Consider the following 27,735-nt stretch of genomic DNA (forward strand, 5'->3'; position numbering starts at 1 on the left):
GGGTGGGGGAGCAGGGCTCTGCCAAGTCAGGCCAGTCCCGGGTCCCCCTCAGGGATTCCCTCGGGAGCGCCTCGGGAATCCCTTTGGGTCTGACCCCATTCCCCATTGCTAGTCTCCCTGGCACTCTGAGTGCAGCCCAGACACTAAGCAGAGCCCAGTTCTGGCCTGGAGTCCGCATGGGCCAGCGAGGAGCAAGGTGGGGCGAGTCCGGCCTGCCTTCTGCAAGTGATGGGCAGGGCAGAGCTCCCGAGTCCTCCGCCTCCTGGGACCCATCACCCCTTCGCTTGCAGGGAGAGCAGAGCCGAGCCCTGCGTGGGCTGAGCTGTGTCCGGGACTGCTGGGGCCGGGGCTGGGTCGGACAAGGCCCTGTGCTGCGCCGGCTCAGGCGGGCCCATCCGGCCCGGCCCTGGGACTGCGGGGGAATCGGCATGGCCCTCACGTAGCTCCTGTGCACTTGGTGCCAGTACTGTCAGGCCCCTCGGCTTTTCTTCCCATGAGCGGCCGTCTCTAGCTAAAGCCTCCCATTGTTCCTGGCACTCTGTATTCTGGCCCTGCCGGGGAGGGAGGAAGTCCTTGGCAGTGCCCTTACAGTACAGGATCAATGCCCGCCTGCGCACCCTCCTGCTGGAGAGAGAGGGCACAAGGAACTCGCGGCAGGGGCCGTGCCAGCCTCAGCCCCCGGGATCCCGTCTCCGCAGCTCCAACCAGCCTCGCTTTTAAAGTCTCAAGTGCTGGGGCTTCTTCTGCTTATTGGGGGGGATTCCCCCGTGTCTGTCCCGCTGTGTGTTGGGGAGTTTCCCCTGAGACGCGGCTTGGCCCGTTCCTTCCAGTGCTGCCCCCTCTCTGCCCTCAGGGTGTCTGTGAATACCGCTCCTGGCCTCAGCCCTCTGCGAATCTCGGGGAGGGACAGTCCCCGTTGTCAGCTCCTTGGCCTAGGACCCAGCTCTCGTATTTCAGAACGATGAAAGGAAATGGTTTTGTCCCTAAGATCCGGTGAGCCTGTGGAACTCCCTGCCACCAGATCGGTGAGGCCCAGAGCCTAGCGATAGCTAGTACCTACCTGCAAGGACACTTAATAGGGTGAAGCTTCACCTCCCCCCCCAACTGCCGCTTAGAAACGACCTGCCGCTGGGGGTGGGTTAGTTCTTCATGCGCTGTCTTGCACCGTCAGCCCTGGCTGTAGACAGAAGGCTGCGATAGCTGGTTCACTCGCTGCCCTGGCTGGATCCATGTGGTCACTTCACCCAGGCTTCTAGGCAGCTGGTGGCCGGCAGTGGCTCTCCGGTAACTGACCAGGGCTGCATCTGAGCTCCCAGAATGACCTAGCGGTGAAAGGCTCCATCTCTGGGTGTGGTCCTCAGTCACCGTCCACTGATCAGGGCCAGCACCAGGCTGCCTCACCGGTTCAGGCCCAGGCAGCTGGATCAGCTCAGCGGGGGGATGCAAGTCTGTAGCTCTGCAGGGACCCCCCGTCCTGCTCTGTGCCTGCTCCCCCTGTGCCTGCCCCTGTAACCCATCCCCCGCTCGCTCTACATCTTCCCCTCCTGTCACTCTGCATCTGCCCCCCAGAGCCCATGGGGACCCACCCTGCTCTACATCTGCTCCCCTGGTCTGCCCCTGCAGCCTGCAGGGACCCCCTGACTGGGGAAGCTGGAACCCCCTATCTAAGGGAAGAGAAAAGCTTTAATGAGCCTCCCCCTTGAAGACCCTTGGCAGCATAAGAGATCGCCAGCACTGGAGCTGAAAGGAGCAAGCCGCTGGGCCCCACTCCCAGTGGGGACACTCGGAGTCTAGGATGTTGCACCTGGCCTGGGGCCCAGTGGGATGGGGCCTGCAGGGCAGGGAATTGGCTGGAAGCCCACTCGGAAAGGCTGAGAACAGCCTGCTTGGCCCATCGCTGGCACCCAGTGGCTGCCCATCCCCTTGGTGGTGGGGAGGCCTGTTTGGAATCTGCCACCCCCCTGATCTGGAGCTGGCAGGATGGGGAACACGCCCCCCCACTGATGTCAGGCTGCCGCCGGCGGGTCGCTGGGCGGGCGGTGCCGTGTGCTGGTGCCAGCCCACCCCAGCTGGGCACTGGGGCCCGTTTCCTGTGCTGGTGCTGGGAGACGCATTGCACTGGGGGAACAATTGCTATTGATTGTGAAGCTTCCTTATCTGCCTGGCATTGTTCTGGCCAGGCCGGGAGCCCAGCGCCTACCTCTGCCTCTGTCTACATGTGGATTCCCCTCTCTGCTGTGGGAAAGGCGGGGCTGAGACCTGGAGCTGGCCCCATGACTGGATCCAGCCAACGGAGAGCTCTATTTGCTCCCGTTGCTTCTTGCCCTGCTTTCCTGGCAGCGTTTCCCAATGGGAGGAGCACAGGGTTGGGGGTCGGGACTCCTGGGTTCGAGACTCCCAGCTCCCCCACAGACTGATCCCGAGCCAGTTGCTCCCCAGCCTCGGTTTCCCCATCCACGTGGGGGAGGGTAGCTGTGTCCATGCAGTGCTGGGAGCCTGAAGGGTCCCATACGGGCGCCCGGCCTTGCTGTCCTGTCGCTCCCCCTCCCTAGCTGCTGTCTCATCTCTTGGCCCCGCGCCTCGTGCGGCTGGGAAAGGGCTGGAGCCAGAGGGCCCTGCCGCTGCGCGGGGTCGCCTGTGTCTGGATCTGGGCTAGGCCTGCCCCGGGCAGGCTGGTACATGTAGAGTGTCATTGCCCACTGGGCTGGCCTGTGCCCTGATTGCCACAGGCTCTGCCCGTCCCTACATGGGCCCAGGGCTGTTCAGCACATGCCCTGCCTCCATAACGCGGCTGTGAGCTCAGTGTGGGGTGGGGTAAAGGCACCACGTGGGGGAGGGGGGGAAGGAAACCCAGCAGGGCAGTCAGGGAGGTGGAGAGTAGGGGGCAGGTATGCCTCCCCTCAGACCCCAGTGTGTGGGGTGCTGGTGTGAGCAGCTGCAGTGGGGTTGGGCTGGGCCTCATGCTGAGCTCTGGGACGTTCGGGGAAGGGCTAAGCCACTGGCTTCTCCCCCCAAGCTGCCAGTGCCCCCAGCTCTGCCTGTGTTGGGGGGCGAGGGGCAACCCCCTGTCTTCTCCCCCAGGCCCCTCTCCAGGGTCACCAAGCCCTGGTGGAGGTGGGGGCCTACAGGGCAGATTATCCCTGCGTCTGGCCTGTCGCCCGCCCTCCTGACGCCGCGCTTTCTCTGCCAGATGTATGGCCGCTACACTCAGGACCTGGGAGCCTTTGCCAAGGAGGAGGCGGCACGCATCCGGCTGCAGCAGGAGCGCTGGAAAGCCTTCCCGAAGGAGCGCGCCCGTGGGCCGGAGCTGCTGGAGTACGACCAGAGCCGCTGTGCCCGCTGCCGCAGTAAGGAGCCCGCAGGGGACAGACACACGGGCCGGGCTGCCCCATCGCATGGGGGGGGGGGGCTCCTGTGAAACCCACAACTACGTGCCTCCAGCCCAATGAGATCACAGCCTCCCCAACACCCTACAGCTTCCCACAGGGAGTGCTGGCTGCACAGGTGTGTGCGCTCAGGCCTAGTGTACATACGACCACACCCCGGTGCACGCCCAGGCCCTCGTGCACACCCCAGTACATGCCCAGGCCCTTGTGAACACCCCGGTGAACGCCCGGGCCCTCATGCACTCCCTGGTGCATGCCCAGGCCCTCATGTATACCCCCTTATCCTGGTGCATGCCCAGGCCCTTGTGCACATCCCGGTACACGCCCAGGCCCTCGTGCACACCCCAGTGCACGTCCAGGCCCTTGTGCACACCCCGGTGAACGCCCGGGCCCTCATGCACATCCCAGTGCATGCCCGGGCCCTCATGTATACCCCCTTATCCTGGTGCACGCCCAGGCCCTCGTACACACCCCGGTGCACGCCCAGGCCCTTGTGCACATCCCGGTACATGCCCAGGCCCTTGTGCACATCCCGGTACATGCCCAGGCCCTTGTGCACACCCCGGTGCATTCCCCGGGCCCTCGTGCACACTCATCACTCCCCCTTGCACCTCCCTCTTTCCACCCATCCCACTCCCCCTGCCTCTCTCCTCTCGTCCCTGCCTCTCTCCTCTCGTCCCATCTGGCCCGCGCTGTGCAGCTGGCTCAGTGGTTGTGCCGCTCACAGCCCCCAGCCGGGCACTGTTGAGCTCACCAGTCCCCTTTCTTCTCTGTTTTCTCTCGCTCCCTGGCTCTGGGTCTCCTTCCAAGTCTCCATCCCTGCCCGCCCCGCAGACCCAGAGCTGGGCCGTGCCTCCTGGAGGGAGAGCGGCCGGTGACCCGTAACAATAGGCTAAGCATGCATGACCTCGCCCTGTGCAACACGGGGATTTGGGCTGTGTCCTTGGTGCAAACCGGGCCGCTGGAGATAAAATGACTCACTCGTTGTCATTGGACACTCACAAATGAGGACACCTGCCCATCTGGCCACCCACAGAAATGTGGCCTTCCCAAAAATAACTAGCGGCCCCTCCCTGCCTACACAGTGCCCATGCCGGGGGGGACGATTCCGCCTCCCTGCCTGTGCCCACGCCGGGGGGGATGATTCCCCCTCCCTGCCTGTGTCCATGCTGGGGGGGACGGTCCCCCCCCATGCCCATGCCGGGGGGACGGTTCCCCTTCCCTGCCCGTGCCCACGCCTGGGGGGACGGTTCCCCCTTCCTGCCCGTGCCCGCGCCGGGGGGGACGATTCCCCCTCCCGGCCCGTGCCCGTGCCGGGGGGGACGATTCCCCCTCCCTGCCTGTGCCCGCGCCGGGGGGGACGATTGCCTCTCCCTGCCTGTGACCACACCGGGGGGGGGGGGGGACGATTCCCGCTCCCTGCCTGTGCCCACGCTGGGGGGAGACGATTCCCCCTCCCTGCCTGTGCCCACACCGGGGGGGGGGATGATTCCCTCTCCCTGCCTGTGCCCATGCCGGGGACCCAGATCCCCTGTTCTGAGCACACAGTCCCCGTCCCCATGTCCGTTGGAGCAGGGGAGATGTGTGACTTGTTCTGGCCGTTCCGATTACGCGCCTTTCCCTTTGTGACAGGAAGTCCTGTGACTCCTCACACAGCCGGGTGAGCTGGGCTCATCTGCTGCACTCAGGGGGGATGAGCGCTGCCGGGCTGGGGCTGGCGGGCGAGCTGGGCAGGCGTGTATTAAGCGCAGTGTGGGTGTGGAGGAGACCTGACTGCCCCATGGCTGGGGGGAGTGTGAGCTGTGTACCTGCTTGGGGCGGGGAGGCCATGGAAAGTTGGGGTGTGTGGGGGGGTGTTCTGCAGGCAGCCTCTGCTCTGAGACAGTCAAATGTAGTAAAAATCTTTAAAAAAACCAAACTCAATACTGACAGGGGATTTCAACTATCCCCATATCGCCTGGGTACATGTCACCTCAGGACAGGATGCAGAGATAAACTTTCTTGACCCCATAAATGATGGTTTCTTGGAGCAGCTAGTCCTGGAACCCACCAGAGGAGAGGCAATTCTTGATTTAGTCCTAAGTGGAGCACAGGATCTGGTCCAAGAGGTGAATATAACTGAATCGCTTGGTAATTGTGACCATAACACAATAAAAATTAACATCCCTGGGGGGAGGAAAACACCACAGCAGCCCACCACGGTAGCATTTAATTTCAGAAAGGGGAACTACACCAAAATGTGGAGGTTAGTGAAACAGAAATTAAAAGGTACAATGTCAAAAGTGAAATGCTTGTAAGCTGCACAGAAACTTTTTAAAGACACCATAATAGAGGCTCAACTTAAATGTATCCCCCAAATTAAAACACACAGTAAGCGAACCAAAAAAGAGCCACCGTGGCTAAACAACAAAGTGAAAGAAGCAGTGAGAGGCAAAAAGGCTTCCTTTAAAAAGTGGAAGTTAAATCCTAGAGAGGAAAATAGGAGCATAAACTCTGGCAAATGAAGTGTAAAAATATAATTAGGAAGGCCAAAAAAGAATTTGAAGAGCAACTAGCCAAAGACTCAGAAAGTAACAGCAAACAATTTTTGAAGTACATCAGAAGCAGGAAGCCAGCTAAACAACCAGTGGGGCCCCTGGACGATGGAGGTGCTAAAGGAGCACTCAAGGATGATAAGGCCGTTGCAGAGAAACTAAATTAATTCCTTGATTAGTCTTCACTGCAGAGGATATGAGGGAGATTCCCACCCCTGAGCCACTCTTTTTAGGTGACAAATCTGAGGAACTGTCCCAGACTGAGATGTCATTAGAGGAGGTTTTGGAACAAATTGATAAACTAAACAGTAATAAGTCACCAGGACCAGCTGGTATTCACCCAAGAGTTCTGAAGGAACTCAAATGTGAAATTGCAGAACTACTAACTGTGGTATGTAACCTATCATTTAAATCAGCATTGGTATCAGATGACTGGAGGAGAACTAATGTGATGCCAATTTTTTAAAAAGGCTCAAGAGGCGATCCCGGCAATTACAGGCACACGGTAAGCCTGACTTCAGTACTGGCGAAACTGGTTGAAACTGTAGTAACAAACAGAATTATCAGACATATAGATGAACATGATTTGTTGGGGAATAGTCAACATGGTTTATGTAAAGGGAAATCATGCCTCACCAATCTACTAGAATTCTTTGAGAGGGTCAATTAGCATGTGGACAAGGGGGATCCAGTGGGTATAGTGTACTTAGACTTTCAGAAAGTCTTTGACAAGGTCCCTCACCAAAGGCTCTTAAGCAAAGTAAACAGTCATGGGATGAGAAGGAAGGTTCTCTCATGGATCAGTAACTAGTTGAAAGATAGGAAACAAAGGGTAGGAAAGATAGGAAACTATTTACCTCTCTCCATTCTGGTCAGTTTTCAGAATGGAGAGCGGTAAATAGAGGTGTCCCCCAGGGGTCTGTACTGGGACCAGTGCTGTTCAAAATATTCATAAAATGATCTTGAAAAGGGGGTGAACAGTGAGGTAACAAAATTTGCAGACAATACAAAATTACTCAAGATAGTTAAGTTCAAAGCAGATTGCGAAGAGCTACAAAGGGATCTCACAGAACTGGGTGACTGGGCAACAAAATGGCAGACTAAATTCAATGTTGATAAATGCAAAGTAATGCACATTGGAAAACATATAAAATGAGGGGGTCTAAGTTAGCTGTTACCACTCAAGAAAGAGATCTTGGACTGATTGTGGATAGTTCCCTGAAAACATCCACTCAATGTGCAGCCGAATGTTAGGAACAGAATGTTAGGAACCATTAAGAAAGGGATAGATAACAAGACAGAAAATATCATACTGCCTCTCTATAAATCCATGGTACGCCCACATCTTGAATACTGCGTGCAGATCTGGTCACCACACCTCAAAAAAGAAAAGAAAGAAAAGGAAGTATTTCTTCACACAATGTACTGGGGGGGCTGCTGGGCTCTGCAGGGCTGCCGGGCTCCGCAGCCAGGTCTGATTGATCACCCACCCCACCGCTCCACGTCTCCCAGTGCTGGTGCCAATTGTCTGGCACTAGCCAAGTGCTGACTCCCTGCAGCAATCCATTGGGCTGCACTAATGGCAGTGGTCACTAGAGGGCGGACGAGGCTGAGGACCTGGCCCCAGACCCCAGCACTTTGCAGGCCAGGAGCATGGGGGCTGGTGGGATCTCTCGGGGAGGCCAGGCCCTGGGATGGCAGTAGGGTGACCAGATGTCCTGATTTTATAGGGACAGTCCCGATTTTGGGGTCTTTTTCTTATATAGGCTTCTATTACCCCCCTACCCCCATCCCGGTTTTTCACATTTGCTGTCTGGCCACCCTAGGTGGCAGGCTGAGCGGACCTGCCCCGGGTACAGGTGTGGGGCCAGTTGGGGCTGCCAAGCAGAGATGCTGCCAAGCACTGCGGCTCCGGGCTGTGGAGCTGCTGTGGGGCACCTTGCTGTGGGCAGAGCAGCATTGGCACCAGCCCCTGCTTTGCTCAGACGTCTGCCAGGAGACCGGCTGGCTCATTGCCAGGGAGCCGTCAGCCATCGGGGCTAAGCAGGTGCCCCATCCCTTGGGTCAGCAGACTGCCTGCTCAGCCTTGGGGCTGGCCCCTCGCTGGCTGGGTCTCTAGAGGGCACAGATGTCTGGCTGGGCAGGGAGCTGGTGCTCAGCTGTGACTGAGTCTTGCCACCCTTCTGCGCCACTCAGAGCCTCGGGAGCCATCCCTCTGGCCTGGCTCACCCTCACCCTCTCCACCATAGCAATGCCCCCTCCTCTGCCCTGCTGTCCCCCAGCAGGGGGCGCCCTGGAGCGTCTCGTCGTCGCAAGCTGCTGAGGGCTTTCTGTGCTGCGAGCGAGGCCGCGTCAGCCTCACTTCTCCGCACACCCCGCTCCCCGGAGACCTCGCAGGCACTTAGCCAGTGGTTAGCAGTGCCACACTCTGTGCCGTGTGCGTCAGGGCTGGGAGGAAGAAACACGGACGGTGGAGACCTCACTCCCAGCCCGTCTCCCCACATCCAGCCTCAGTGGCATCACTGGCTATGGGGCAGCCTGGCACTAGGGGGCGCTGCACTGCTGCCCTATGGCACCCTGCCCATCGCTATGCACCCAGCCTGGCACTAGGGGGCGCTGCACTGCTGCCCTATGGCACCCTGCCCATCGCTATGCACCCAGCCTGGCACTAGGGGGCACTGCACTGCTGCCCTATGGCACCCTGCCCATCGCTATGCACCCAGCCTGGCACTAGGGGGCGCTGCACTGCTGCCCTATGGCACCCTGCTCATCGCTATGCACCCAGCCTGGCACTAGGGGGCGCTGCACTGCTGCCCTATGGCACCCTGCCCATCGCTACACACCCAGCCTGGCACTAGGGGGCACTGTGCTGCTGCCCCATTGCACCCTGCCCATCTCCATGTACCCAGCCTGGCACTAGGGGGCGCTGCACTGCTGCCCTATGGCACCCTACCCATCGCTATGCACCCAGCCTGGCACTAGGGGGCGCTGCACTGCTGCCCTACGGCACCCTGCCCATCGCTATGCGCCCAGCCTGGCACTAGGGGGCGCTGCACTGCTGCCCTATGGCACCCTGCCCATTGCTATGTACCCAGCTTGGCACTAGGGGGCGCTGCACTGCTGCCCTATGGCACCCTGCCCATCGCTATGCACCCAGCTTGGCACTAGGGGGCGCTGCACTGCTGCCCTACGGCACCCTGCCCATCGCTATGCGCCCAGCCTGGCACTAGGGGGCGCTGTGCTGCTTTAGATGCTGCCCAGCCTGCTCCTTCCCCCACACCCCAGCTTGGTGTTGAGGGGCCCTGCAGTTCTCGCTCTATCCCAGCATGGCCTTTGAGGGCGCTCTGCTGTGGCAGGTCCCTGAGTGATGTAAATGCCAACGTCCAGGGTTGTCTGGCTTGTGAGACAAGTGGACTGTGGGTCTCTGTCTGCAGCCGTCTCTGCTGGACTGTCCACAGCTCAGCTCCCATAATGAATTGGCACCAGGGGCGTCTTTGTTCAGCACTGGGAGAGCGGAGTGCAGCAGGGTCGGGACTGAGGGGTACCGGCAGAGCTGTGGGGGGGGGGAGCCCAGAGCTGGGATAGCAGGGGCTGTGGGTCGGGACTGAGGGGCACCGGCAGAGCTGTGGGCGGGGGGAGCCCAGAGCTGGGATAGCAGGGGGCTGTGGGTCGGGACTGAGGGGTACCAGCAGAGCTTGGTGGGGGAGCCCAGAGCTGGGATAGCAGCAGGGGATGTGGGTCGGGACTGAGGGGCACCAACAGAGCTTGGTGGGGGAGCCCAGAGCTGGGATAGCAGTGGGGGCTGTGGGTTGGGACCAATGTTCCCTTAATTTTTTTACATCCATGTGTGGAATGAATTTTGTTATGTGCACCAATATGGAGGCGATGTGTGGCGGCGGTGGGGCCGAGGGGTTCGGAGTGTGGGAGGGGGCTCAGGGCTGGAGCAGAGGGTTGGGGTGTGCGGGGGTGAGGGCTCTAGCTGGGGGGGTGGGCTCTGGGGTGGGGCCAGGGATGAGGGGTTTAAGGTGCAGGCTGCCCTGGGGCCACGGCGGGGGGAGAGGACTGCCCCCCGCCCTCTCTCATTGCAGCAGCCTGGGACCAGGGGAGAGGCGCCTCTCCCTGCCTGCGCAGCCCTTGATGGCCTGCTACACAGCCGCGCAGCTTAGAGGGAACTTAGGTCGGGACTGAGGGACATTGGCAGAGCTGTGTGGGGGAGCCCAGGGCTAGGATAGCAGGGGGCTGTGGGTCAGGACTGAGGGGCACTGGCAGAGCTGGCGGGGGGGAGGACCATTTGCCCAGTGCCTTCCAGCTTTGTGCCCATGCGTTCCTGGCTGAGGGGCGCTCTGGGCTGGGGCAGCGTCAGTGGTGGGTGTGTGGGCCCCAGGTGACCAGCCTGCTGAGTGCTCCTCTCCGCCCCGGGGATGGGCCCTTCCCTGTCTCTCTCCCCAGCTGAGGGTGTGGGGCTGGGCTGCTCTGCCCAGCACTGCTGAGGTCTGGGCGAGAGCAAGTGAGTTAACACAAGCTGCCTATTGGCTCGCTGCCCTGGCTCCAGTCCTGCCTGTGCCCCCTGAGCTCAGGGCATCCTGGGGGGCACAGCCCCACCCCCACTGGGCTCCCCTGTGCCTTTCCTAGGAGCTGACACATGCAAAGGCAGCTGGGGTCCCCAGGGAGCATTGGGCCGGCTCCTCCCTCCCCTGGGTCCTTGAGGCTCAGCACCTCCTGGAACCCGTCTCTGCTCCCCGCGCGAGGGTGTCCCTTCTCCTGCGGCTTCTCCCTGTGCCCGATTGCTCTGACTTCTCTCCTCCAAGCCCCATCTCTCCCCGAGCGGCACAGGCTGGAGCCCGGCCTGCGAGGTCCCTGTGGCCAGGGCAGGAGCCAGGGCGAATAGCCGGAGCGGGCACAGGCTGGCTCTGCCCATCCCCTGTGCCCGGTCCTGAGGAGCTGGCGCAGAGCTCAGTGCAGAGACCCAGGCTGCGCTAACCCCCGAGAGGCTGCCAGGGCTGTGTCCCAGCCCACCTGGCAGCCTGGCGCTCCCACTCCCTCACTCATGCCCGTCACCCCAATCGGGGTCTGGGCCGCCAACCACAGATCTCCAGAGTCCTTTATCCTGGGCCATTTGCTCTAGCTGGTTCCAGGTATTGCCCATTTTTATGCTATCAGCCTGAAGGTCGCCTCATCTCTGCTGCGACCTGCGCCGTCTTTCTTGACTCGTACATGGTCCTCACGTTCCATGTACCGATGGTGATCCTCCTGGTTGCAAGAAGGGTAATCGGCTTAGTGGCTTCCTCACGACTTTCACCACCCAGCGTCATGCGTCTTCGAGTTGAAGACCCTTCTTTTTCCAGGCTAAAAGTCTCTGTTATCTCTATTGGCGTTTCTGTAGCAAGTTAATTTTTTACGGGGTGGAGTTGCTAGCCCCATGCCCAACCCTCCTCCTTTATCCTGACTTGGGACAGGCAGATGGCCCCAAAGGACCTCTCTGGTGGAGTTTCTGGCGCTCCCCCAGCCTCCAATCTCCCCTCTCCCCCACCGCCATGCCCCAATGGCCCATTGCTGGAGAGCTTGGATGGCTGCAAAGAGACTCTGTGGGGGGAGGCAGCAGGATGGTCGGTCCGTCTGTCTGAGCCGTGCCCATCCCCACAGCAGTGTGGGAGACAGGTTGGGGGGGCGGGTTAATCTTGCCTCCAGGATGCCCTGGGCTGGGCAGGGAGGATGGGCCCTTCCCCCCCCGGCTCAGCTCCCGCGCTCTCCCCACAGTCTGCACCGTGCGATGCCAGAAGTTCCTCATCTCCAAGGTGGGCGAGGACTGGATCTTCCTCATCCTGCTGGGGCTGGTCATGGCGCTGGTGAGCTGGGCCATGGACTTCGCCATAGCCACCTGCCTGCAAGGTGAGGGGGGCCGGGGCCACTTGCCTCTGTGCCCTCGGCCTGAGCCAGGCAGCTGGTCTGCTTGGCACCCTGAGGGCACAGCCAGGATTGCCCAGGGCCCAGGTGCGGGGGGCTGGGTACCCTGTCAGCCAGGGGGATGGGCTCAGGTGGGGGCTGGGTACAGTGTCAGCCAGAGGGCTGGGCCCAGGGGGGGATGGGTAGATGTCAGCCAGGGGGATGGGCCCAGGTGGGGGCTGGGTACAGTGTCAGCCAGGGGGCTGGGCCCGGGGGGGGGGGGATGGGTAGATGTCAGCCAGGGGGATGGGCCCAGGTGGGGGCTGGGTACAGTGTCAGCCAGGGGGCTGGGCCCAGGTGGGGGGATGGGTAGATGTCAGCCAGGGGGCTGGGCCCAGGTGGGGGGAGGGAGGGGGCTGGGTAGGTGTCAGCCAGGGGGCTGGGCCCAGGAAGGGGACTGGGTAGGTGTCAGCCAGGGGGATGGGCCCGGGGGGGATGGGTAGATTGTCAGGGAGCTGGGCCCGGGGGGAGGGGGGGGAGGGGGGGCTGGGTAGGTGTCAGCCAGGGAGGTGGGTCCGAGGCGTGGCCAGGCAGGTATGGGCTCAGTCCCGCGTTGTGGTGGCTACCTTGAGCAGAGGCTCCAGGCAGTGGAAGCGTTTGGCCCCTTTGGATGGGACTGTCTCATCCTGAATGGGGCCCTGTCTGTGCCCTCCCTCCCCTGGGCTGGGGGGGGCAGGGCAGCCAATGACCCCGATCCCAGCGAGCCCCCTCAGTGACCCCTCCCCATCTCTCCGCAGCCCAGAAGTGGATGTACGGGGGCTTGGACACCAACATCTTCCTGCAGTACATGGCCTGGGTCACCTACCCCGTGGTGCTCATCACCTTCTCGGCCGGCTTCACCCAGATCCTGGCCCCGCAGGCCGTGGGTAGGAGCCAGCCCCTGCCCCTCGGGATCCCCCAGCCCACTCCACAGGACCACGCCGGGGGAAATCACCCGTCCTGTGCCCAGCTTTCCGGCCTGGGGGTGGGGGGCTAGACCTGGATCTCCCCTCCCCCCCAAAGGGCCATGAGGGAGGAGGGAGTGGGGGCTACAGCCCCTCTCTCTGGGTGCTCACCCATCCCCTTCCCCAGGCTCAGGCATCCCCGAGATGAAGACCATTCTCCGAGGTGTGGTGCTGAAGGAGTATCTCACCCTCAAGACCTTCGTGGCCAAGGTCATCGGCCTGACCTGTGCGCTGGGCAGCGGGATGCCCCTGGGCAAGGAGGTAAGGGGCAGGGGAGCTGCTGGGCCATGTCTAGAGGGGGCAGAAGCTGGGTGCCAGGTGCGGTGGGCAGGCAGCCCTACCGGGGGGGGGCATGTACCAGGTGGGTGGGTGGCTCTGCCGGGGGGAGGGGGGGGCGTGTACCAGGTGTGGTGGGCAGGTGGCCCTACGCGGGGGGGCATGTGCCTGCTGAGGTGGGCGGGTGGCCCTGCCAGTGAGCGAGTCTTCCCACAAGGCTCCCTGCTTTGAGGCTGGGTGCCCGTGGTAACCGGTCCCTGGCACTCTTCCCACAGGGGCCCTTTGTCCACATTGCCAGCATGTGCGCCGCCCTGCTCAGCAAATTCCTCTCCCTCTTTGGAGGCATCTACGAGGTGAGAGGCCGACGCTGTGCGGCCTGCGGGTGCTGACCGAATGGGTACCAGGGGCCGGGCCGGGCTGGGAATGCAAGTGTATATGAGAGCGGGGGGCTCTCAGGTCCGCGGAGGGATCCCCTGGCTGTGGGGCAGGAGGTTTGTCCTCTCTGACCCTGGTAGGGGGGTGTCTCTGGCCATGGCTGGGCAGGGCGGGGAGGGTGGCTCTGGCCGTGGCAGGGGAGAGGGTGAGCCCCAAGGGGGGGGGGGCTCTGGCCGTGGCTGGGCAGGGCAGGGAGGGGGGCTCTGGCCGTGGCAGAGGAGAGGGTGAGCCCCATGGAGGGTGTCTCCGGATGTGGCAGGGGAGAGGGTGAGCCCCACAGGGGGTGTCTCCGGACGTGGCGGGAGAGGGTGAGCCCCACGGGGGGTGTCTCCGGCAATGGCGGGGGAGAGGGTGAGCCCCACGGTGGGTGTCTCCGGACATGGCAGGGGAGAGGGTGAGCCTCACGGGGGGTGTCTCCAGCCCTGGCAGGGGAGAGGGTGAGCCCTGGGAGGAGTCTCTCCGGCCGTGGCTGCCTGGGGCGTGTCCCCACAGGGAGCTCCCGCCCGGGCGCTGCCCTCCATCGTCTCCTGCTCTCCCTTGCCTTGCAGAACGAGTCCCGCAATATCGAGATGCTGGCGGCTGCCTGTGCCGTGGGCGTCGGCTGCTGCTTTGCTGCCCCCATTGGAGGTAGGGCCGGCAGTGCGGGCTGTGGGTCTGGACCCCGCCCGCCTCTCCCCTGCCCCTGCCCCTGCCCTGCCTGATCCCACAGCTCCCCATGGCTCTGAGCTAACCGAACCCTCCAGCAGGGCAGCGTGGGAGCTGTGCCTGGCCAGGGGGCCCCATCCCCCACACAGGCCTTCGCACCTCGCGTCCCCAAGACCCTGATCTGGTGGGAACAGCCACCCGGCTGGGGAGGCCGGCACACCTGGGCCTGGCTGGCCATCAAACTGGCCAGGAGCGAGGCCTGGAACAGGCCACAGCCTCTGCCCCCCAAGTCACTGGTATCCCCACTTGACACCCCCCATGTGACAGGGGATGGACACAGGTGGGTGCTATGGGGGGTGCAGGCCAGATGAACACAGGGCTTTGGGCCCAGCCCCCTGCTTTCCTCTCTCCTCACAGCTGTGGCCGGTTTAGCCCCCAATCCCCCCCACTCTGCCCTCGTGTTGCCTCTCGCTTTCCCCTCCAACTGCAGGGAAGCCGCTCCCCCACTGCCCTGCCTATGCCCCGGGCACACAGCCCCAAGGGCACCATCCCAGTCTGTACGGGCCTCCCGGGATGGAGCCCAGCAGCACCCCACCTCAATGCTGCAGGTACCCTGGGCTCCGGAGATGCTCACAGGCCTCCCGGGTACCTAGAGGGGTCCCCAAGGCTCTGTGCCCATGGCAGGGGTGGCAGAGGCCGCTGCATGGGGGGCACTCCCCCCAGAAGATGTAATGTCTCCTCCTTTCCCCTCCGCTCTGCGCTCCAGGGAGGCCCAGCTCCAGCCCCACGGCTCCCTCGCAGCTTTGCGCTCCTAGGTTGGTGACGTGTCTAACTCTTTGCTTGTTCCCTCCATGCTGGGCAGTGTCCCCGTCCGTCCGTCTGTGTATGCTTGTCCCTCCTGCTTGCCCAAGCCAGGCTGTCAGTGCCCTGCCCCCCAAGATGGGCTGGCCCCTGCTTACACCCCAGCACTGCCCACTCATTCGCACTGCGCCCCCAGGTGGGACCCGCTCCCTGTTGAGGGTAGCTGCCCACCTGGCTGGAGAGGGAGCCCCTTGGCTCTGGTAGGGGGTGGCTCGGGGCCGTCTCCCAGCTGGCGTCCTCACCTCAGGGTCAACCAGCTGCAAATTGCTACTGTGCCCATACGGGGCTAACCACACGGACCCACGGTGCCCACCTAACCCCAGGAGCTGCCCATGCAGTTACAGTCTGGTCCCAAGTGGCCTTGGCACACGAATGTAAAGCCTGGAGAAGAGGAGATGTCCCAGGAGGTGTGTCTGGGTCTGGTGCCCCCTTGGCCAGCCCCCGCGTGGACTGTGCGTGGGCAGGCAGGGAGGCACGTCTCAGGGCCGTGGGCTGTCTGGAGCAGAGCCCCCGGTGTGCCAAGGGGTCATGGTGGCACCGCTTCTTCCCCTCCCCTCTGCCCCTCCCAGGCGTCCTCTTCAGCATCGAGGTCACGTCCACCTTCTTCGCCGTCCGCAATTATTGGCGTGGCTTCTTCGCCGCCACCTTCAGTGCCTTCATCTTCCGCGTGCTCGCCGTGTGGAACAAGGACGAAGGTACAGCCTGCCCAGCCCCCCAGGGAACCGGCCCCTCCGGCCTGCACCGGCTACTGCCCTGCTGGGATTGAGGGGCACTGACAGGGGTGAGGGGAGCTGGGGGGTGGGATTGAGGGGCACTGGCAGAGCTGGGGGGTGGGGGGAGCCGGGGGTTGGGATTGAGGGGCACTGGCAGAGTTGGGGGGGAGCAGAGTCCCACACAAGCCCCTGGGGGTCTCCAGCCAGGCCCAGCCTAATGACATGGGCCCAAGGGGCCGCAGTGCTCTGAGTGGCGAGCGTTTGCTGTGGGCAGGAGCAACTGCCCAGTATTGGAGCAGGGCGTCCGGGTGCTAGGCCACCCTGGAGGTCCCTGGGTGACACGCTCCCCCCCCCCCATGGTGTCTCGTCCCCCCCAGAGACCATCACGGCTCTGTTCAAAACCCGCTTCCGGCTGGACTTCCCCTTTGACCTGCAGGAGCTGCCCGCCTTCGCTGTCATCGGGTGAGTCCAGTGCCCTCTGTCACTCCAACCCCACTCGGGGGGGCATTGCTGCGGGGGGGGGGGAGAGATATCAGACTTCCCGTGTGGGACTGGGAGGGATATATGAGGGGGCTCACCCCTCCTTCTGGGCCCCCTGTGCTGTGGGGGCGGGGGCATCCTCAGTGTCTCTGTACCGCCCCCACTCCCATCCCTGACAGGACCACCCCAGCAGTAGCTGCCTGGAGATGGCTCACTCGGCCGCCCCTCCCCCCAGGATTGCCAGTGGCTTCGGAGGGGCACTCTTCGTCTACCTCAACCGCAAGATCGTCCAGTTCATGCGCAAGCAGAAGACCATCAACCGCTTCCTGATGAAGAAGTAAGTGGTGCCTGCTGGCTCACTCCCCTGAGACTTGGGGCCCGTTGATCCCAAAGCAGGGGGCGCTGAGTACAGCACGCCCAGAACCAGGCCTGGCTGGAGAGCAGGTGGAGGGAGAACCTGTGATGAGGTAGGAGAGCACTCGGACTGGGGGGAGTTGGGGTTGGGGAGCAGGGCACTGAGCTGGGTGGGGCGCTGCATGCTGGCTGGGCTCTTTGGTTCCCTGTGAAGCAGCATGGGAGCTGCTGGGCACAGGGTGGTGCTAGTCCTTCCCCGAGGGCTGGGGGCAGTTGTGGTGGGTGAGGTGGGATCACTTGCTGTGTATGTTGCTCCCACGTAGGCGCCTGCTTTTCCCCGCGCTGGTCACTCTGCTCATCTCCACGCTCACCTTCCCGCCTGGCTTCGGACAGTTCATGGCCGGCCAGGTAACCTGCTCCCCTCCCCTAGCCTGGCAGCCCTGCCCAGTGGGTATTACTGGCATTCGTTTGGAGAACCTGCTGCTCTGTGCTTGCCCCAGCTGGGACTTGAACCTGGGACCCTGGCATCTGGAGCCGAAGCTCCAGTAGTGTCGGCCCTCATGTCTCCCAGATCTCCAGCACCCAGAGGGCAAAATGCTGTGATGGGCTGGGGAGGGCACCCAGCCCCCACGGGGTCCCTGACAGGGAGCACCCTAGGGAGGGTGGGGATATGGGGTGGAGGCACTGCCCCGGGTTCACCCTGCCTGCCACGGTCCTTCTCCCCAGCTCAGCCAGAAGGACACCCTGGTGACCCTGTTTGACAACCGCACCTGGGCCAAGCAGGGCCTGGCCGAGGAGTTCGAGTACGTTGGCATCTCTGAGGCCTGGAAACACCCGCACGCCAATGTCTTCGTCACCCTGGTGGTTTTCATCCTCATGAAGGTGGGTCCCGCCCCAGGGCTAGGGCTGCCCAGCTCACACCCCCTCCCCTTCCCCCCACCAGGGCTGGGGTGTGGGAGGGGCCCTGGCTGACTGGGTGTTGTCTGGTTGGGTGTGGGAGGGGCCCTGACTGACTTGCTATGGTCTGGCTGGGGTGTGGGCAGGGCCCTAGTTGGATAGGTGTGGTCTGGGTGGGCATGGCCCTGGCTGGCTGTGGTCTGGCTAGGTGTGGGCAGGGTCCTGGCTGGATGGGTGTGGCCTGGCTGGGGTATGGGGAGGATCTGGCTGGATGGGTGTGGTCTGGATGGGTGTGAGCAGGGCACTGTCTGGAAGGGTGTGGTCTGGCTAGGCGTGGGGAGGCTCTGGCTGGCTGGCTGACCCGACTCATGTCTCTGCCCCTAGTTCTGGATGTCAGCCCTGGCCACCACCATCCCAGTGCCTTGCGGAACCTTCATGCCCGTCTTTGTCATTGGTGAGTACCGGCCCCGGAGGCACTCCTGGCCTCGCCCTGAGCCCAGCTCCCAAAGGGGCAGCGCCTCCGCGAGCTACTGACCAGCCCCTCCAGGCAGAGGGGACAGAGCAGGTTTGCCCACAGTCCCCTCATGCTGGCCATTGTCCTCCAGCAACAGTGGCAGCTCCCTGGTGTGGCTGGTGCCCCGTGAGTGTGATGGGGTCCTGATGCCGGGGGGTGCCCATCGGGGCAGGCCCTTTCCCGGAGCACCAGGCCTGCTCAGGGCTTTGGGAAGGAGCTTCGGGACCTCCCAGCCCTGGTATGAGTGGTGGCTCAGTGTTCACTGGCGCTGGGTGGCACAGCACCCCTCCCTCTGCCCTGAACAGGCCCTCCCCTGCCCCTGGGGGAGCACGCAGCCAGCACCATCCTCACCCCAGAGCCCCATCCACCCAGAGAGGGAAGCAAGGGGCAGGGAACAGCCATAGGGGATACAGATCCTAGCACCACCTAGGGCCGCCTCTCATGGTGCTGCTCCGGCTCCCACTGCTCCAAAGGGGCTGGGACGTCCGCTTAGCTGGCTCCCTAGGGCACAGCAGCTGGCAGCCCTGGGCAGGGCCCTGCTGTGCAGCTCAGGGCTGGGGGAGCAGCGACTGCCCCGAGCAGCCGCATCGCCACAGGGATGGGCACCGTGCCAGAGGCACCAGGATACAACTGATACTCTCCCCTCCCCAAAGCTGCCTGGGCTGCCCCCAGACCCCCTCTGACCCCTGTCTCCTTGGGCAGGGGCGGCCTTCGGGCGGCTGGTCGGGGAGAGCATGGCGGCCTGGTTCCCGGATGGCATCCACGCCGACAGCAACACCTACCGCATTGTGCCTGGGGGCTACGCCGTGGTAGGTAAGTGCCACGTTTCCGCGTCCGGGGAGAGGCCGCCACGGGCTCCAGCCGGTCCAACGGCCCAAACAACCTACTCGTGGTGCAGGTGCATCTCCCTCCTGCCAGGCCCTGGAGTGGGCCAGGCTGTTCAGAGGAGCCCAAATCTGTACGACCACAGAGACGTATCTAGGCACCTCCCTGGAGGGGGATGTCCCCAGGGTGACAGGGCCAGGGAGCCAGAGTGGCTGGTGGCTGGTGCAGACGGGTTGGCAGAGCAGCTTGAGGGTTCCCTGGGGGTGTGCTGGGGGGGCTGTGCCATGGGGTGTCCATACTGGTCCCCCTCCCTGGGGCTGTTGGAGAGGGGCTGGAGCTCAGTGGGGGGTGTCACTGTTGTGCAGCTCCAGGGGTCTGGCTCGGGGCCATGCCAGCCCTGCCTGGGCTCACTGTGGCGCTCTCTGCCACGCACAGGAGCGGCCGCGCTCTCCGGCGCTGTGACCCACACGGTCTCCACCGCCGTGATCGTCTTTGAGCTGACGGGCCAGATCTCCCACATCCTGCCCGTGATGATCGCCGTCATCCTGGCCAACGCCGTGGCCCAGAGCCTGCAGCCCTCGCTCTACGACAGCATCATCCGCATCAAGAAGCTGCCGTACCTGCCCGAGCTGGGCTGGGGACACCAGGAGTAAGTGCCCGCCTGGGCTCCCTTCCCCGGGGGGAGCCGGAGCCTCTGCAGGAAGCCCCTCTCAAGGCCAAAGCTCTCGGGAGCTCAAGGGACCCAATCCAGAAGCTCAGCTCGGTGCCTAGACGCCTCTGTGGTTCCCAGGCCTGGATGACTGCAAGGACCATGCCCCAGCCTGTTCACATCCAGGGATGGGAGGCGGGATCCACCCAGAAAGGGCCGCCACGGCAGTGGTGGCGGCTAGATGAGCCGCTCACCTGCCCCCAAAGGTGCTGGGGGAGCGTAGCCTCGACAGGAGCAAAGGGGCCGAGGGGGATCCGCGCAGCAGGGCCGGGCGCTCGGCAGCAGCCCTCCGGCGCCCTGCTCAGGGCCGTGCCTTGCTCTCCGCAGGAAGTACAACGTGCGGGTGGAGGACATCATGGTGCGGGACGTGCGTTACGTCACCCTGAACTGCAAGTACCGCGACCTGCAGGAGGTGCTGTACAGCACCAAGCTGAAGAGCCTGGCGCTGGTGGAGTCAGCTGGTGAGACGTGGGGGCTGCACAGGGAGCAGGCGGCGCCGCGGGGGGGTCCAGAGCTGCTCGTGCCCTGGCCAGCCTGGGCTGTGCCCAGCTCACTCTGGGTCGTGCCACCCATGTGTGCCAAGGCCTCCTGGGCAGAGCAGGCTGCCCGCAGAGTGGCCGTCGGGAGCCCATCCCCACCCTGCACCCCCATGCTTCCCCAGCGGACTCCCAGGTCAGCAGTGCTCTGGCACTGGGCCCGTCTCCCTGGCGAGGGGCGGGGCACTGAGATCGTCCTGAGCTTCTGCCCGTCCCTGTGCCAGACGACTGCCCACTCCAACATTTATCTCCTCTGCCTGCCTGCCATGGCAACGGAGGATGCTGCGTTACCATGGCAATCTGTAAAGTTTAGCGGAAACAGGAAGGCCAGTGCAGCCTCTTTCTATGGATCCACCCTCACCCCCCTTCAGAGCCAGACAGCGAATAAACAGGAGTGGTGGGGCAGGGGAGGATGGGCTTTCTTTCTGCAGAGGGTGGGGATCAGGGCTCTTCTGTTAGCTGAGACCCCACAACTCGTGGGGTGGCTCCAGAAGCAGAACCTCTCGGTTCTTGCCTGTGGGCACCGGGGGGCCTTCTTGCTTGTCCCCACAGCCCCACGCCCTGTCCAAGTGTCACAGACTCGTCGGCCTTGACCCAGCGTCCCGCGGGCACCCTGGTGGGCAGGGAGCATACCTGGGCACACAGCGGGGAGTGCAGGACCAGCTGTAGGAGACCCTGATGGTCCCTTCCCTTCTCTGGGCACTGAGCCTTTGCCCCCTCCCCTGGGGCTGTTATCCCTGGGTTGCAATAGGGGAAACGGAGGCCCGGAGATGGGAAGGAACTGGCCCGAGGTCAGCCAGCAAGCCTGGGGCAGAGCCAGGAATAGGACCCAGGAGTCCTGCTGTCTCCCAGCCCCAAGCTCAGAGCCCTGGGCCCCCCGTGTCCTCACGCTGTAGCTCCTGCTTCCCAAGCAGGCTCTGTCCCATATGGCAGCTGCTCTTAGAGAGACCCAACCCGGGGACGGGGGAGCCCGGTGCCTCCAGCCTGGGTGGGGGCAGGGTTTTTCATTTTCAGCTGCTGCTCCATGGGCAGATGGGCGGACTGGGAGCCAGGACCCCTGCAGGGCACACCTGTCCCATCCTGCCCCCCCCCCCCCCCCCGCGAGCCCTGCCAATGGGTTGGCAGCCTGAGTCCTCCTGCAAGGGTTGCTCTCCTGAGGGCTCAGGTTTGGGTCTTCACCCTGGGGGCTGGGGAGGGGGTGGGGAGCGCCACTCACAGCTGTGACCCCCCCCAAGCTGACGGCCCCTCGGGGCTGGTCTCCTGCAGAGTCCATGATCCTGCTGGGCTCCATCGAGCGGGCCCAGGTGGCGGCACTGCTGAGCGGCCAGTTGGGCTATCAGCGCCGCCTGCAGTACATGCAGGAGAGGGCACAGGCCGGGAGGAACAGCGTCGCCGAGAAGCCGCAGGACGAGGCCGGCCACAAGGCCTCCGACACGGGTGTGCGGTTCCAGGTGAGAGGCAGGGGGCAGCACAAGGACCCCCCGCCCCACTGCCGGGGCTGGGCTGGCGATACCCTGAGCCTGCTGCACCCCCACCCCACTGCCACGCAGGGAGCTGCTGGCTGGAAACCCCAAAGCACCCAGCGCTCCCAGGCCCTCGAGGGGCTTCTATCTGGGAGTGCCCCCCATTCCTCACCCCCATCTGCTCAGGTCTGGTCCCCTGGCCTCACATCCTCCTGGCCTGGATGGTGCACCTTGGGTCCCAGCCTACCCACCCTCCCTCCGGCCTGGGCTGCTTCCCCCTGGAACTGGGCTGGGCTGGATGGGGTATGGACGCCCCAGTCCCATGTTTCCCCATCCTACCTGGCTGGTGATGGGACATTCTGCCCCCCCACACACATCCCCCTCCTGCTGAGCTGGGGATAGGATGCCCTGGACTCGCCCCACCCTACCAGGCTCAGGTGCTGGTTCAAGCCCCCTGTACGTGCTGCCCCCAGATCAGCACAGAGGAATCGTCATCGGCCCCGCCACACGGAGAGTCCCACAAGCCCCTGAAGCCGGCGCTCAAGCGAAGTCCCAGCAGCTTGGTGGAGAGCCCCACAGGTGAGCCCCCCGCCCCTATGGGCCCCATAGTGCCGGCTAGGCTCCCGGCTCGCTGCTCTTTGCACTGATGGTTTCTCTGCTTGTCCCCCCCCCCCCAGCCGGGAGCCCAGATCACTCAGGCATTGCCCTCAAGAGCCTCTTCTGCGCCAGCACCGCCACGGAGCCCGCTGAGGTGAGTGCCCCTCTGCCCCCCCCACCCCGAGGGCGTTCCCCACCGCCATGGCACCTTGGCCCCTGCTCTGTGCCCAGCCCCCACCCGAGGCCCTGGGGCTATGGAGCCCGGCCAGGATGCTGTGGTTTCCCATAATGCCTCTGTCTTCTCTCCTGTTTTTCTCGTGGCTAAAAAGGCTGAGAATTCAGCACCGCCCGAAAAGCGCAAGTCGAAGCGCGTCCGCATTTCCGTCGCGGTAAGTGTGTGCCGCGCCTCGGCCAATCACAGACCAGGCGCCGCCCTCCCCCATACTGTGCTGAGGGCGCCCCACAGCTCCACCCATCTGCAGCCTCCCTCGGGATTTCCACCTGCAGAGCTCTTCCCGGCACTCGTTAATTAATCACCAATCCGTGTCAGGGCCGGCTGTGGGGTCACCGCCCCTGCTTACAGGTGGGGAAACCGAGGCGCAAACGCAGGGCGGGACCAGTCAGCGGCTGAGCCAGGGATAGAACCCAGGAGTCCTGTCTCCTAGCGCACGGATGATGATCAGGGTGGCCCAAGGGGCAAGAAGCTAAAGCATCCCCGTGTTGCAAAGACTGGCCCCAACCGCTGCCTGCCCTGCCCCCATACAGCCTGTCTGCCACTTGCAGAGGAAGGGCAAGGGAGCAGAATGCCTATGCCCATCCCCCCACCTTTCACATACATCCTGAGCTCTGGGGACTTTCAGCACAGTATGGTCCCTGATCTGACCCTGTCCCCCCATTTCACCCTCTCCCAGCTGATCTGGTGGGAGCCTGATAACACTCCTTCCAACCGACCAATCCTGCAACAATCCACTCCTACCAGCCAATCAGAAATCAATACCTCCTGATCTGATCTGATTCCCCTCTCCCAGCTGAGCCAATGGGAGCCTTTTAACGCTCCTTCCAACCGACCAATGCGGCGACGATCCACTCGTACCAGCCAATCGGAAATCAGTGCATCCTTGATCATCGCGCCTTCCCCTGCTGATCTACCTCCCCTGCCCCCAGTGAGATCACCTGATTCACGCCTGTGGGTGCTCCCCTCGCGGCGGGGCAGCGGAGCCGGTGCCTTTCTGGCCTGGGACGAGCCAGACTGCAGAGGCGGCTCCGGGAGCCCCTGAGGGGCAGAGGAGCATGGCTGGGGGCACGCCAGGCTGTGAGCAGCGAGGGGCAAAGGGGCCTGTGATCTATTCTAGAGCCAGGCACCCCCAACTACCTGCAGCCCCTTGTGAGGGGCACGGCGCCTCGGAGTGAAGGATCAGCTTTTGGGGGAGGGGGCTTAGCTTGGAGTGTGCTCACGGGAGGCCGGGAGCGAGGTGGGGCAGCCGGCTGAGAGGGGTAGTAGCGCTGGGGCTGGCTCCCGCCCGGGCAGACAAACCAGAGAGGCAGATCCCCCTGCTTCTGCCCTTGACCCAAGAGCAGCTGAGCGCTGGATGGGACCTGAGGCCCAGACCGACAAAGGCCCAGACCCCCCGAGGTGTTTGGGCTCCGAACCGCCATTGCCATGGATGGGAGCTCAGTGTCTAAATACCTTGGGCATCTGGGCTTGGGGGACTCTCCAAAGGGGAATTATGGCGGGGCAAGGACTAGAACCTGCAGCTCCCAGGCCAGGGCCTGAACCCCTCCACCCAGGGCCGGTGCAAGGAAGTTTCGCGCCCTAGGCGAAACTTCCACCTTGTGCCCCCCACCCACCCAGCTAACCCCGCCCCCCCACGGCAGCTAACCCAGCCCCCCACCTGGGGAGCCTGCCACCCCTACCCCCCGCAGCAGCTCTTCCCCACGGAAGCTAACCCCACCCAGGTAACCCGCCTCCACGGCAGCTAACCCCGCCCAGGGAGCCCCCCCGCGGCAGCTAACCCCGCCTGGGAAGACCCCCGCCGCGGCAGCTAACCCTGCCTCGGGAGCCCGCCCCCAGCTCACCTCGGCTCCGCCTCCTCCGCTGAGCACGCCGGCGCCGCTCTAATTCTCCTCCCCTCGCAGGTTTGCGGCGCCGATTGGAGGAGACTTAGAGCTGGGGCTGTGTGCTCAGCGGAGGAGGCAGAGTGGAGGTGATCTGGGTCGGGGAGCGGTTCCCCTGTGCGCCCCCCCCCCCCCGTTACTGCGGACAGCCCTCCCCGTGCCCCCCCCCCGCCCCATCTCACCACCACTCCACCTCCTCGCCTGAGCGGGCTTTTAGGCGCCCCCAACCACTAGGCGCCCTAGGCGGCCGCCTAGTTTGCCTAAATGGTTGCACTGGCCCTGCCTCCACCCCCCTTCCCCTGAGCCATCTCCCAGCCATGCTGTCGCCCCACAGCCCTGGGCCTCGGGCAGGGCAGGCTGGGGGACCGCTCCGTGCGGCAGAGGAGTGAGCTCTGGAGCAGCGTGGGGAGAGGGAGTGTGGAGAGCAGGTGTCTGGGGCGAGTGCCTGGAGGGGCGAGGGGGGAGCTGGGCGGGGGGGCAGCCTGGCTTCTGTGATCAGCAGCATCCTGCAGAGCCAGAGTCAGGGGAGCTGGGATGGAGGGCATGGGAAGGGGGGGGGGAATCCAGGCTCAAACGGGGCACTGTGAGGGGCCTGAGACAAGGCGGGGTGAGGGAGCTGAGCTGGGCTAAAGGGTGGAGAGTGGGGAGCTGGGCGCAGTGGGGGTGTTGCTGGGCCGGGTTGCTCCTTGCCCACAATCAGCACTGTGCTCTGAGCCGGGAGGCTGGAGGGAGCCCCAAGCTCACTTGGTCAGTGCCCACTTGGGCACTCTCATGCCCACCCTGGCGCCATGGCACACACCGGCTCCACGTCCCCACAGCCTGGCTCACACTCCGCCTCCCTCCCTCTCTTGCAGGACCAGTATGAGCTGCCTGGCGAGATGAGCCCCTCCGAGGTGAGTGCCAGCGGGAGCACCATGTGCCAGCCCCTGCAGATGGGAGGGCCTGAGCCCTTACCTGGGGGCCTGGCCAGCCGGGCCCCGTCCCTCTCCAGGGTGAGGGCCACACTGGTGGGATGCCCAGGGCTGAGTCTCCCTCATCCCTTGGTCAGGAGCTGCCCCTGGGCCAGCTGGCACAGAGCAAAGGGATCCATCTGCCCTGCTCCCCTGGCTCTGCTGAAGCCCACACTTCCTGGGCGCAGCGAGGGGACCCCCCAGCTTGGGGGCCGCCGGGCCCTGGGGAGCCTGCTCAGCCCTGCCAAGTCCTCGTGGCACCGCCCGTGTCACTCACCCAGCGAATACGCCCCTCCCGCCCCCGCCGTTCCACCTGCCAGGAGCTGAGAGGTCCTGCTCCCCAGGGCCCCTGCCCAGCACTGCTCTCCAGGGGCCTGGAGGCAGGCCAATCCCTCCCCCTGCTCCTCCCCTCCCCCATTCTGCCCCAGCAGGGAAAGGGAGGGGATGGGGGGAGGCAGCAGTGGGGGGACAAGGAGAGGAGGTGGGGAGGGGAGAGGAACCGGCTGGAGAGGCTCAGTCAGCTGGGAAAGGATCTCCCCAATTCCCTCGCATTGAACGTTGTCAGAGCAGCACCTCCATGGGCCAAACCTGGCCAGGAAGGGCCCAGGGGGAGGCCCCGGGCACTGGGGATAGGAGGAGGAGCCCCCCAGGTGTGGGGGGAGTGTCCCCACCCAGGTCCTCTGCTGCGAGGCTCCTGTGCATGTGCCAGGCAGGGGTGGGTGGGGGCGGGCAGGGCTTGGCATGAGCGGAGCCGGTGGGAGGCGTTTGCTGCCAGGCAGAGGATGCAGCTGCCGCTACAGCAGCAGCTGATGGCAGGGCTGGGCTAGAATAGCCCCCGCAGGTGGGGGGAAGCCGCATGCGCCACCCTGCTGGGCCATGGACAGCACGGCCGGGATGCCCCCTCCCGCCAGGGAAGCCTGCTTCCCCGTGCAGCTGAGGGTGAGGGAGCTCTGCCCATGGGCCCTGCAGCCTTGGCCTTGAGTTGAGTGGGGCCAGGGAGTGCCAGTCAGGCACCTACCAGGGGGACTGTCGAGCTGGGCACCCAACCCCTGGTAACCAACGGGGTCTGCCCACGTGGGGCCAGATCCCAGCCGTCACCCCCTAGAGGGGGCATCCTCTTCCCCATCCCCTGAGCCAGCCAGTCCCCCACCCTGGGGTCAGATCGGAGCCAGCATCCTCTAGGGGGAAAGGCCCCATGTCCCATTCCCTGTCCCCCAAATCCAGCCTGTCCCCCGCCCTGGGTCTGGATCACCTCTGTGTGTCCTGGTCCCTGCCCCCAAGCCAGGCAGTGCCCCCTCCCCTTGGGCAGGGCATGGGGCTGCAGGTGGAGTGTCGGGAGAGCAGTGGGCTTTGGGCTGCCCTGCCCGTCTGTTGAGGCCCACGCCAGGCAGGGACCGCTCCCGTCTCTGGCGCTCACGGCCCCTCTGCCTTTCAGCTCGTGGAGTGGGAAGAGCAGCAGCTGGACCAGCCCGTGAACTTCAACAACAGCAAGATCGACCCCGCTCCCTTCCAGCTGGTGGAGCGCACCTCCCTGCACAAGGTGGGGCGGGCAGGGGGGCCATGCTCCTTGGGGCGCACTGCAGCTGGCAGGGGTGCATTGACAGCCCGAGCCCAGCTGCCCTTCAGGTGTCCTCTGCCCTGGGGCCTGGCTCCCCCCGCTTATCAATATTGCCTCTTCCACATGTTGGCGTGGCTGGTTCCGCTCTGAACCCTGCAGATCCACCCCCCACACCCTCTGCAGTGTGCGTGGGGCTGCGTCTCAGCAGACTCCCCATCCCTGGGGCTGCCCCGTGGGCCGTGACCCCCAGTGGGGGCTCCCCTCTGGCTCTCCCAGCCCTAGTGGGATCCTGGCCAGCTCCCCGCCCCACAGACCCTGAGCACCTGTCTCTGTTGCAGACTCACACCATCTTCTCGCTCCTGGGCGTGGACCACGCGTATGTGACCAGCATTGGGCGCCTCGTTGGCATGGTGTCCCTCAAAGAGGTGAGCGCCCCACAGCTCCCAAACACCCCGGGGGGGGGGGGAATCAGCCCTATGGGACTCGTCACATGGAGGCAGGAACAGAACCCCAGAGCCCTCCTGGGCGTTGAGCAATGGTGCCTTCCCCCCACCCTCAGCCCTAGAGCCTATGGTGCCACCAAGCTCCGGGGAGGGTGTCTCTGGAGACCCTCCTGCACCCCCCTCCCTGTGCTTCCTGCAGCTGGGGGTGGGGGAGAAGGGCCCCAGGTGCCCTCATGCAGCTGGGGACATGGGAAGGGAGGGTGCCTCGTGCTGCACTGCTGAGCCCTGTCTGCCCCCCAGCTGCGCAAGGCCATCGAGGGGTCGGTCACTGCCAAGGGTGTGAAGGTCCGCCCGCCCCTGGCCAGCTTCCGGGACAGCACCGCCAGCAGCAGCGAGACGGAGACCACGGACATCCACCAGCTGTGGGACCGGCGCCAGCGCCTCTCCATCCCCCGCGAGTCCAGCCCCTCTGAGACGGACGACAAGTGCCAGTGAGGGGTGGGGCCGGCGGGTAGAGCCCGCCCCAGCTGCTGACGGACATGACAGACACTGCCAGC

At 64.2% G+C, this 27,735-nt stretch overlaps 1 protein-coding gene across 1 annotated transcript; it reads left to right on the forward strand.

Moving 5' to 3' along the window:
* The first annotated feature begins 3,190 nt into the window (after nt 1-3,190).
* CLCN2 (chloride voltage-gated channel 2) lies at nt 3,191-27,673 on the forward strand. Its single transcript, XM_065410801.1, has 22 exons — nt 3,191-3,347; nt 11,678-11,809; nt 12,601-12,729; nt 12,935-13,068; nt 13,359-13,436; nt 14,067-14,145; nt 15,594-15,719; nt 16,115-16,199; nt 16,453-16,554; nt 16,895-16,979; nt 17,298-17,453; nt 17,853-17,922; nt 18,685-18,795; nt 19,243-19,456; nt 19,844-19,977; nt 21,319-21,503; nt 21,989-22,098; nt 22,200-22,266; nt 22,442-22,501; nt 25,082-25,120; nt 27,074-27,160; nt 27,479-27,673. Exons 1-22 carry the CDS (start codon nt 3,191-3,193, stop codon nt 27,671-27,673), a joined length of 2,535 nt encoding a protein of 844 aa, XP_065266873.1.
* Nucleotides 27,674-27,735: the final 62 nt, after the last annotated feature.

The sequence above is a fragment of the Emys orbicularis genome, chromosome 9 (genome assembly GCF_028017835.1).
Source record: "Emys orbicularis isolate rEmyOrb1 chromosome 9, rEmyOrb1.hap1, whole genome shotgun sequence".
NCBI classification, from domain to species: Eukaryota; Metazoa; Chordata; order Testudines; family Emydidae; genus Emys; species Emys orbicularis.

Excerpts from the sequence above, each read along its gene's own strand:
- CLCN2 (XM_065410801.1), top strand. The coding sequence starts at position 3,191 with ATGTATGGCCGCTACACTCAGGACCTGGGAGCCTTTGCCAAGGAGGAG. Across the intron at positions 14,146-15,593 it reads CTTTGCTGCCCCCATTGGAG|GCGTCCTCTTCAGCATCGAG; the intron begins GTAGGGCCGGCA and ends TGCCCCTCCCAG. Across the intron at positions 27,161-27,478 it reads GCATGGTGTCCCTCAAAGAG|CTGCGCAAGGCCATCGAGGG; the intron begins GTGAGCGCCCCA and ends TCTGCCCCCCAG.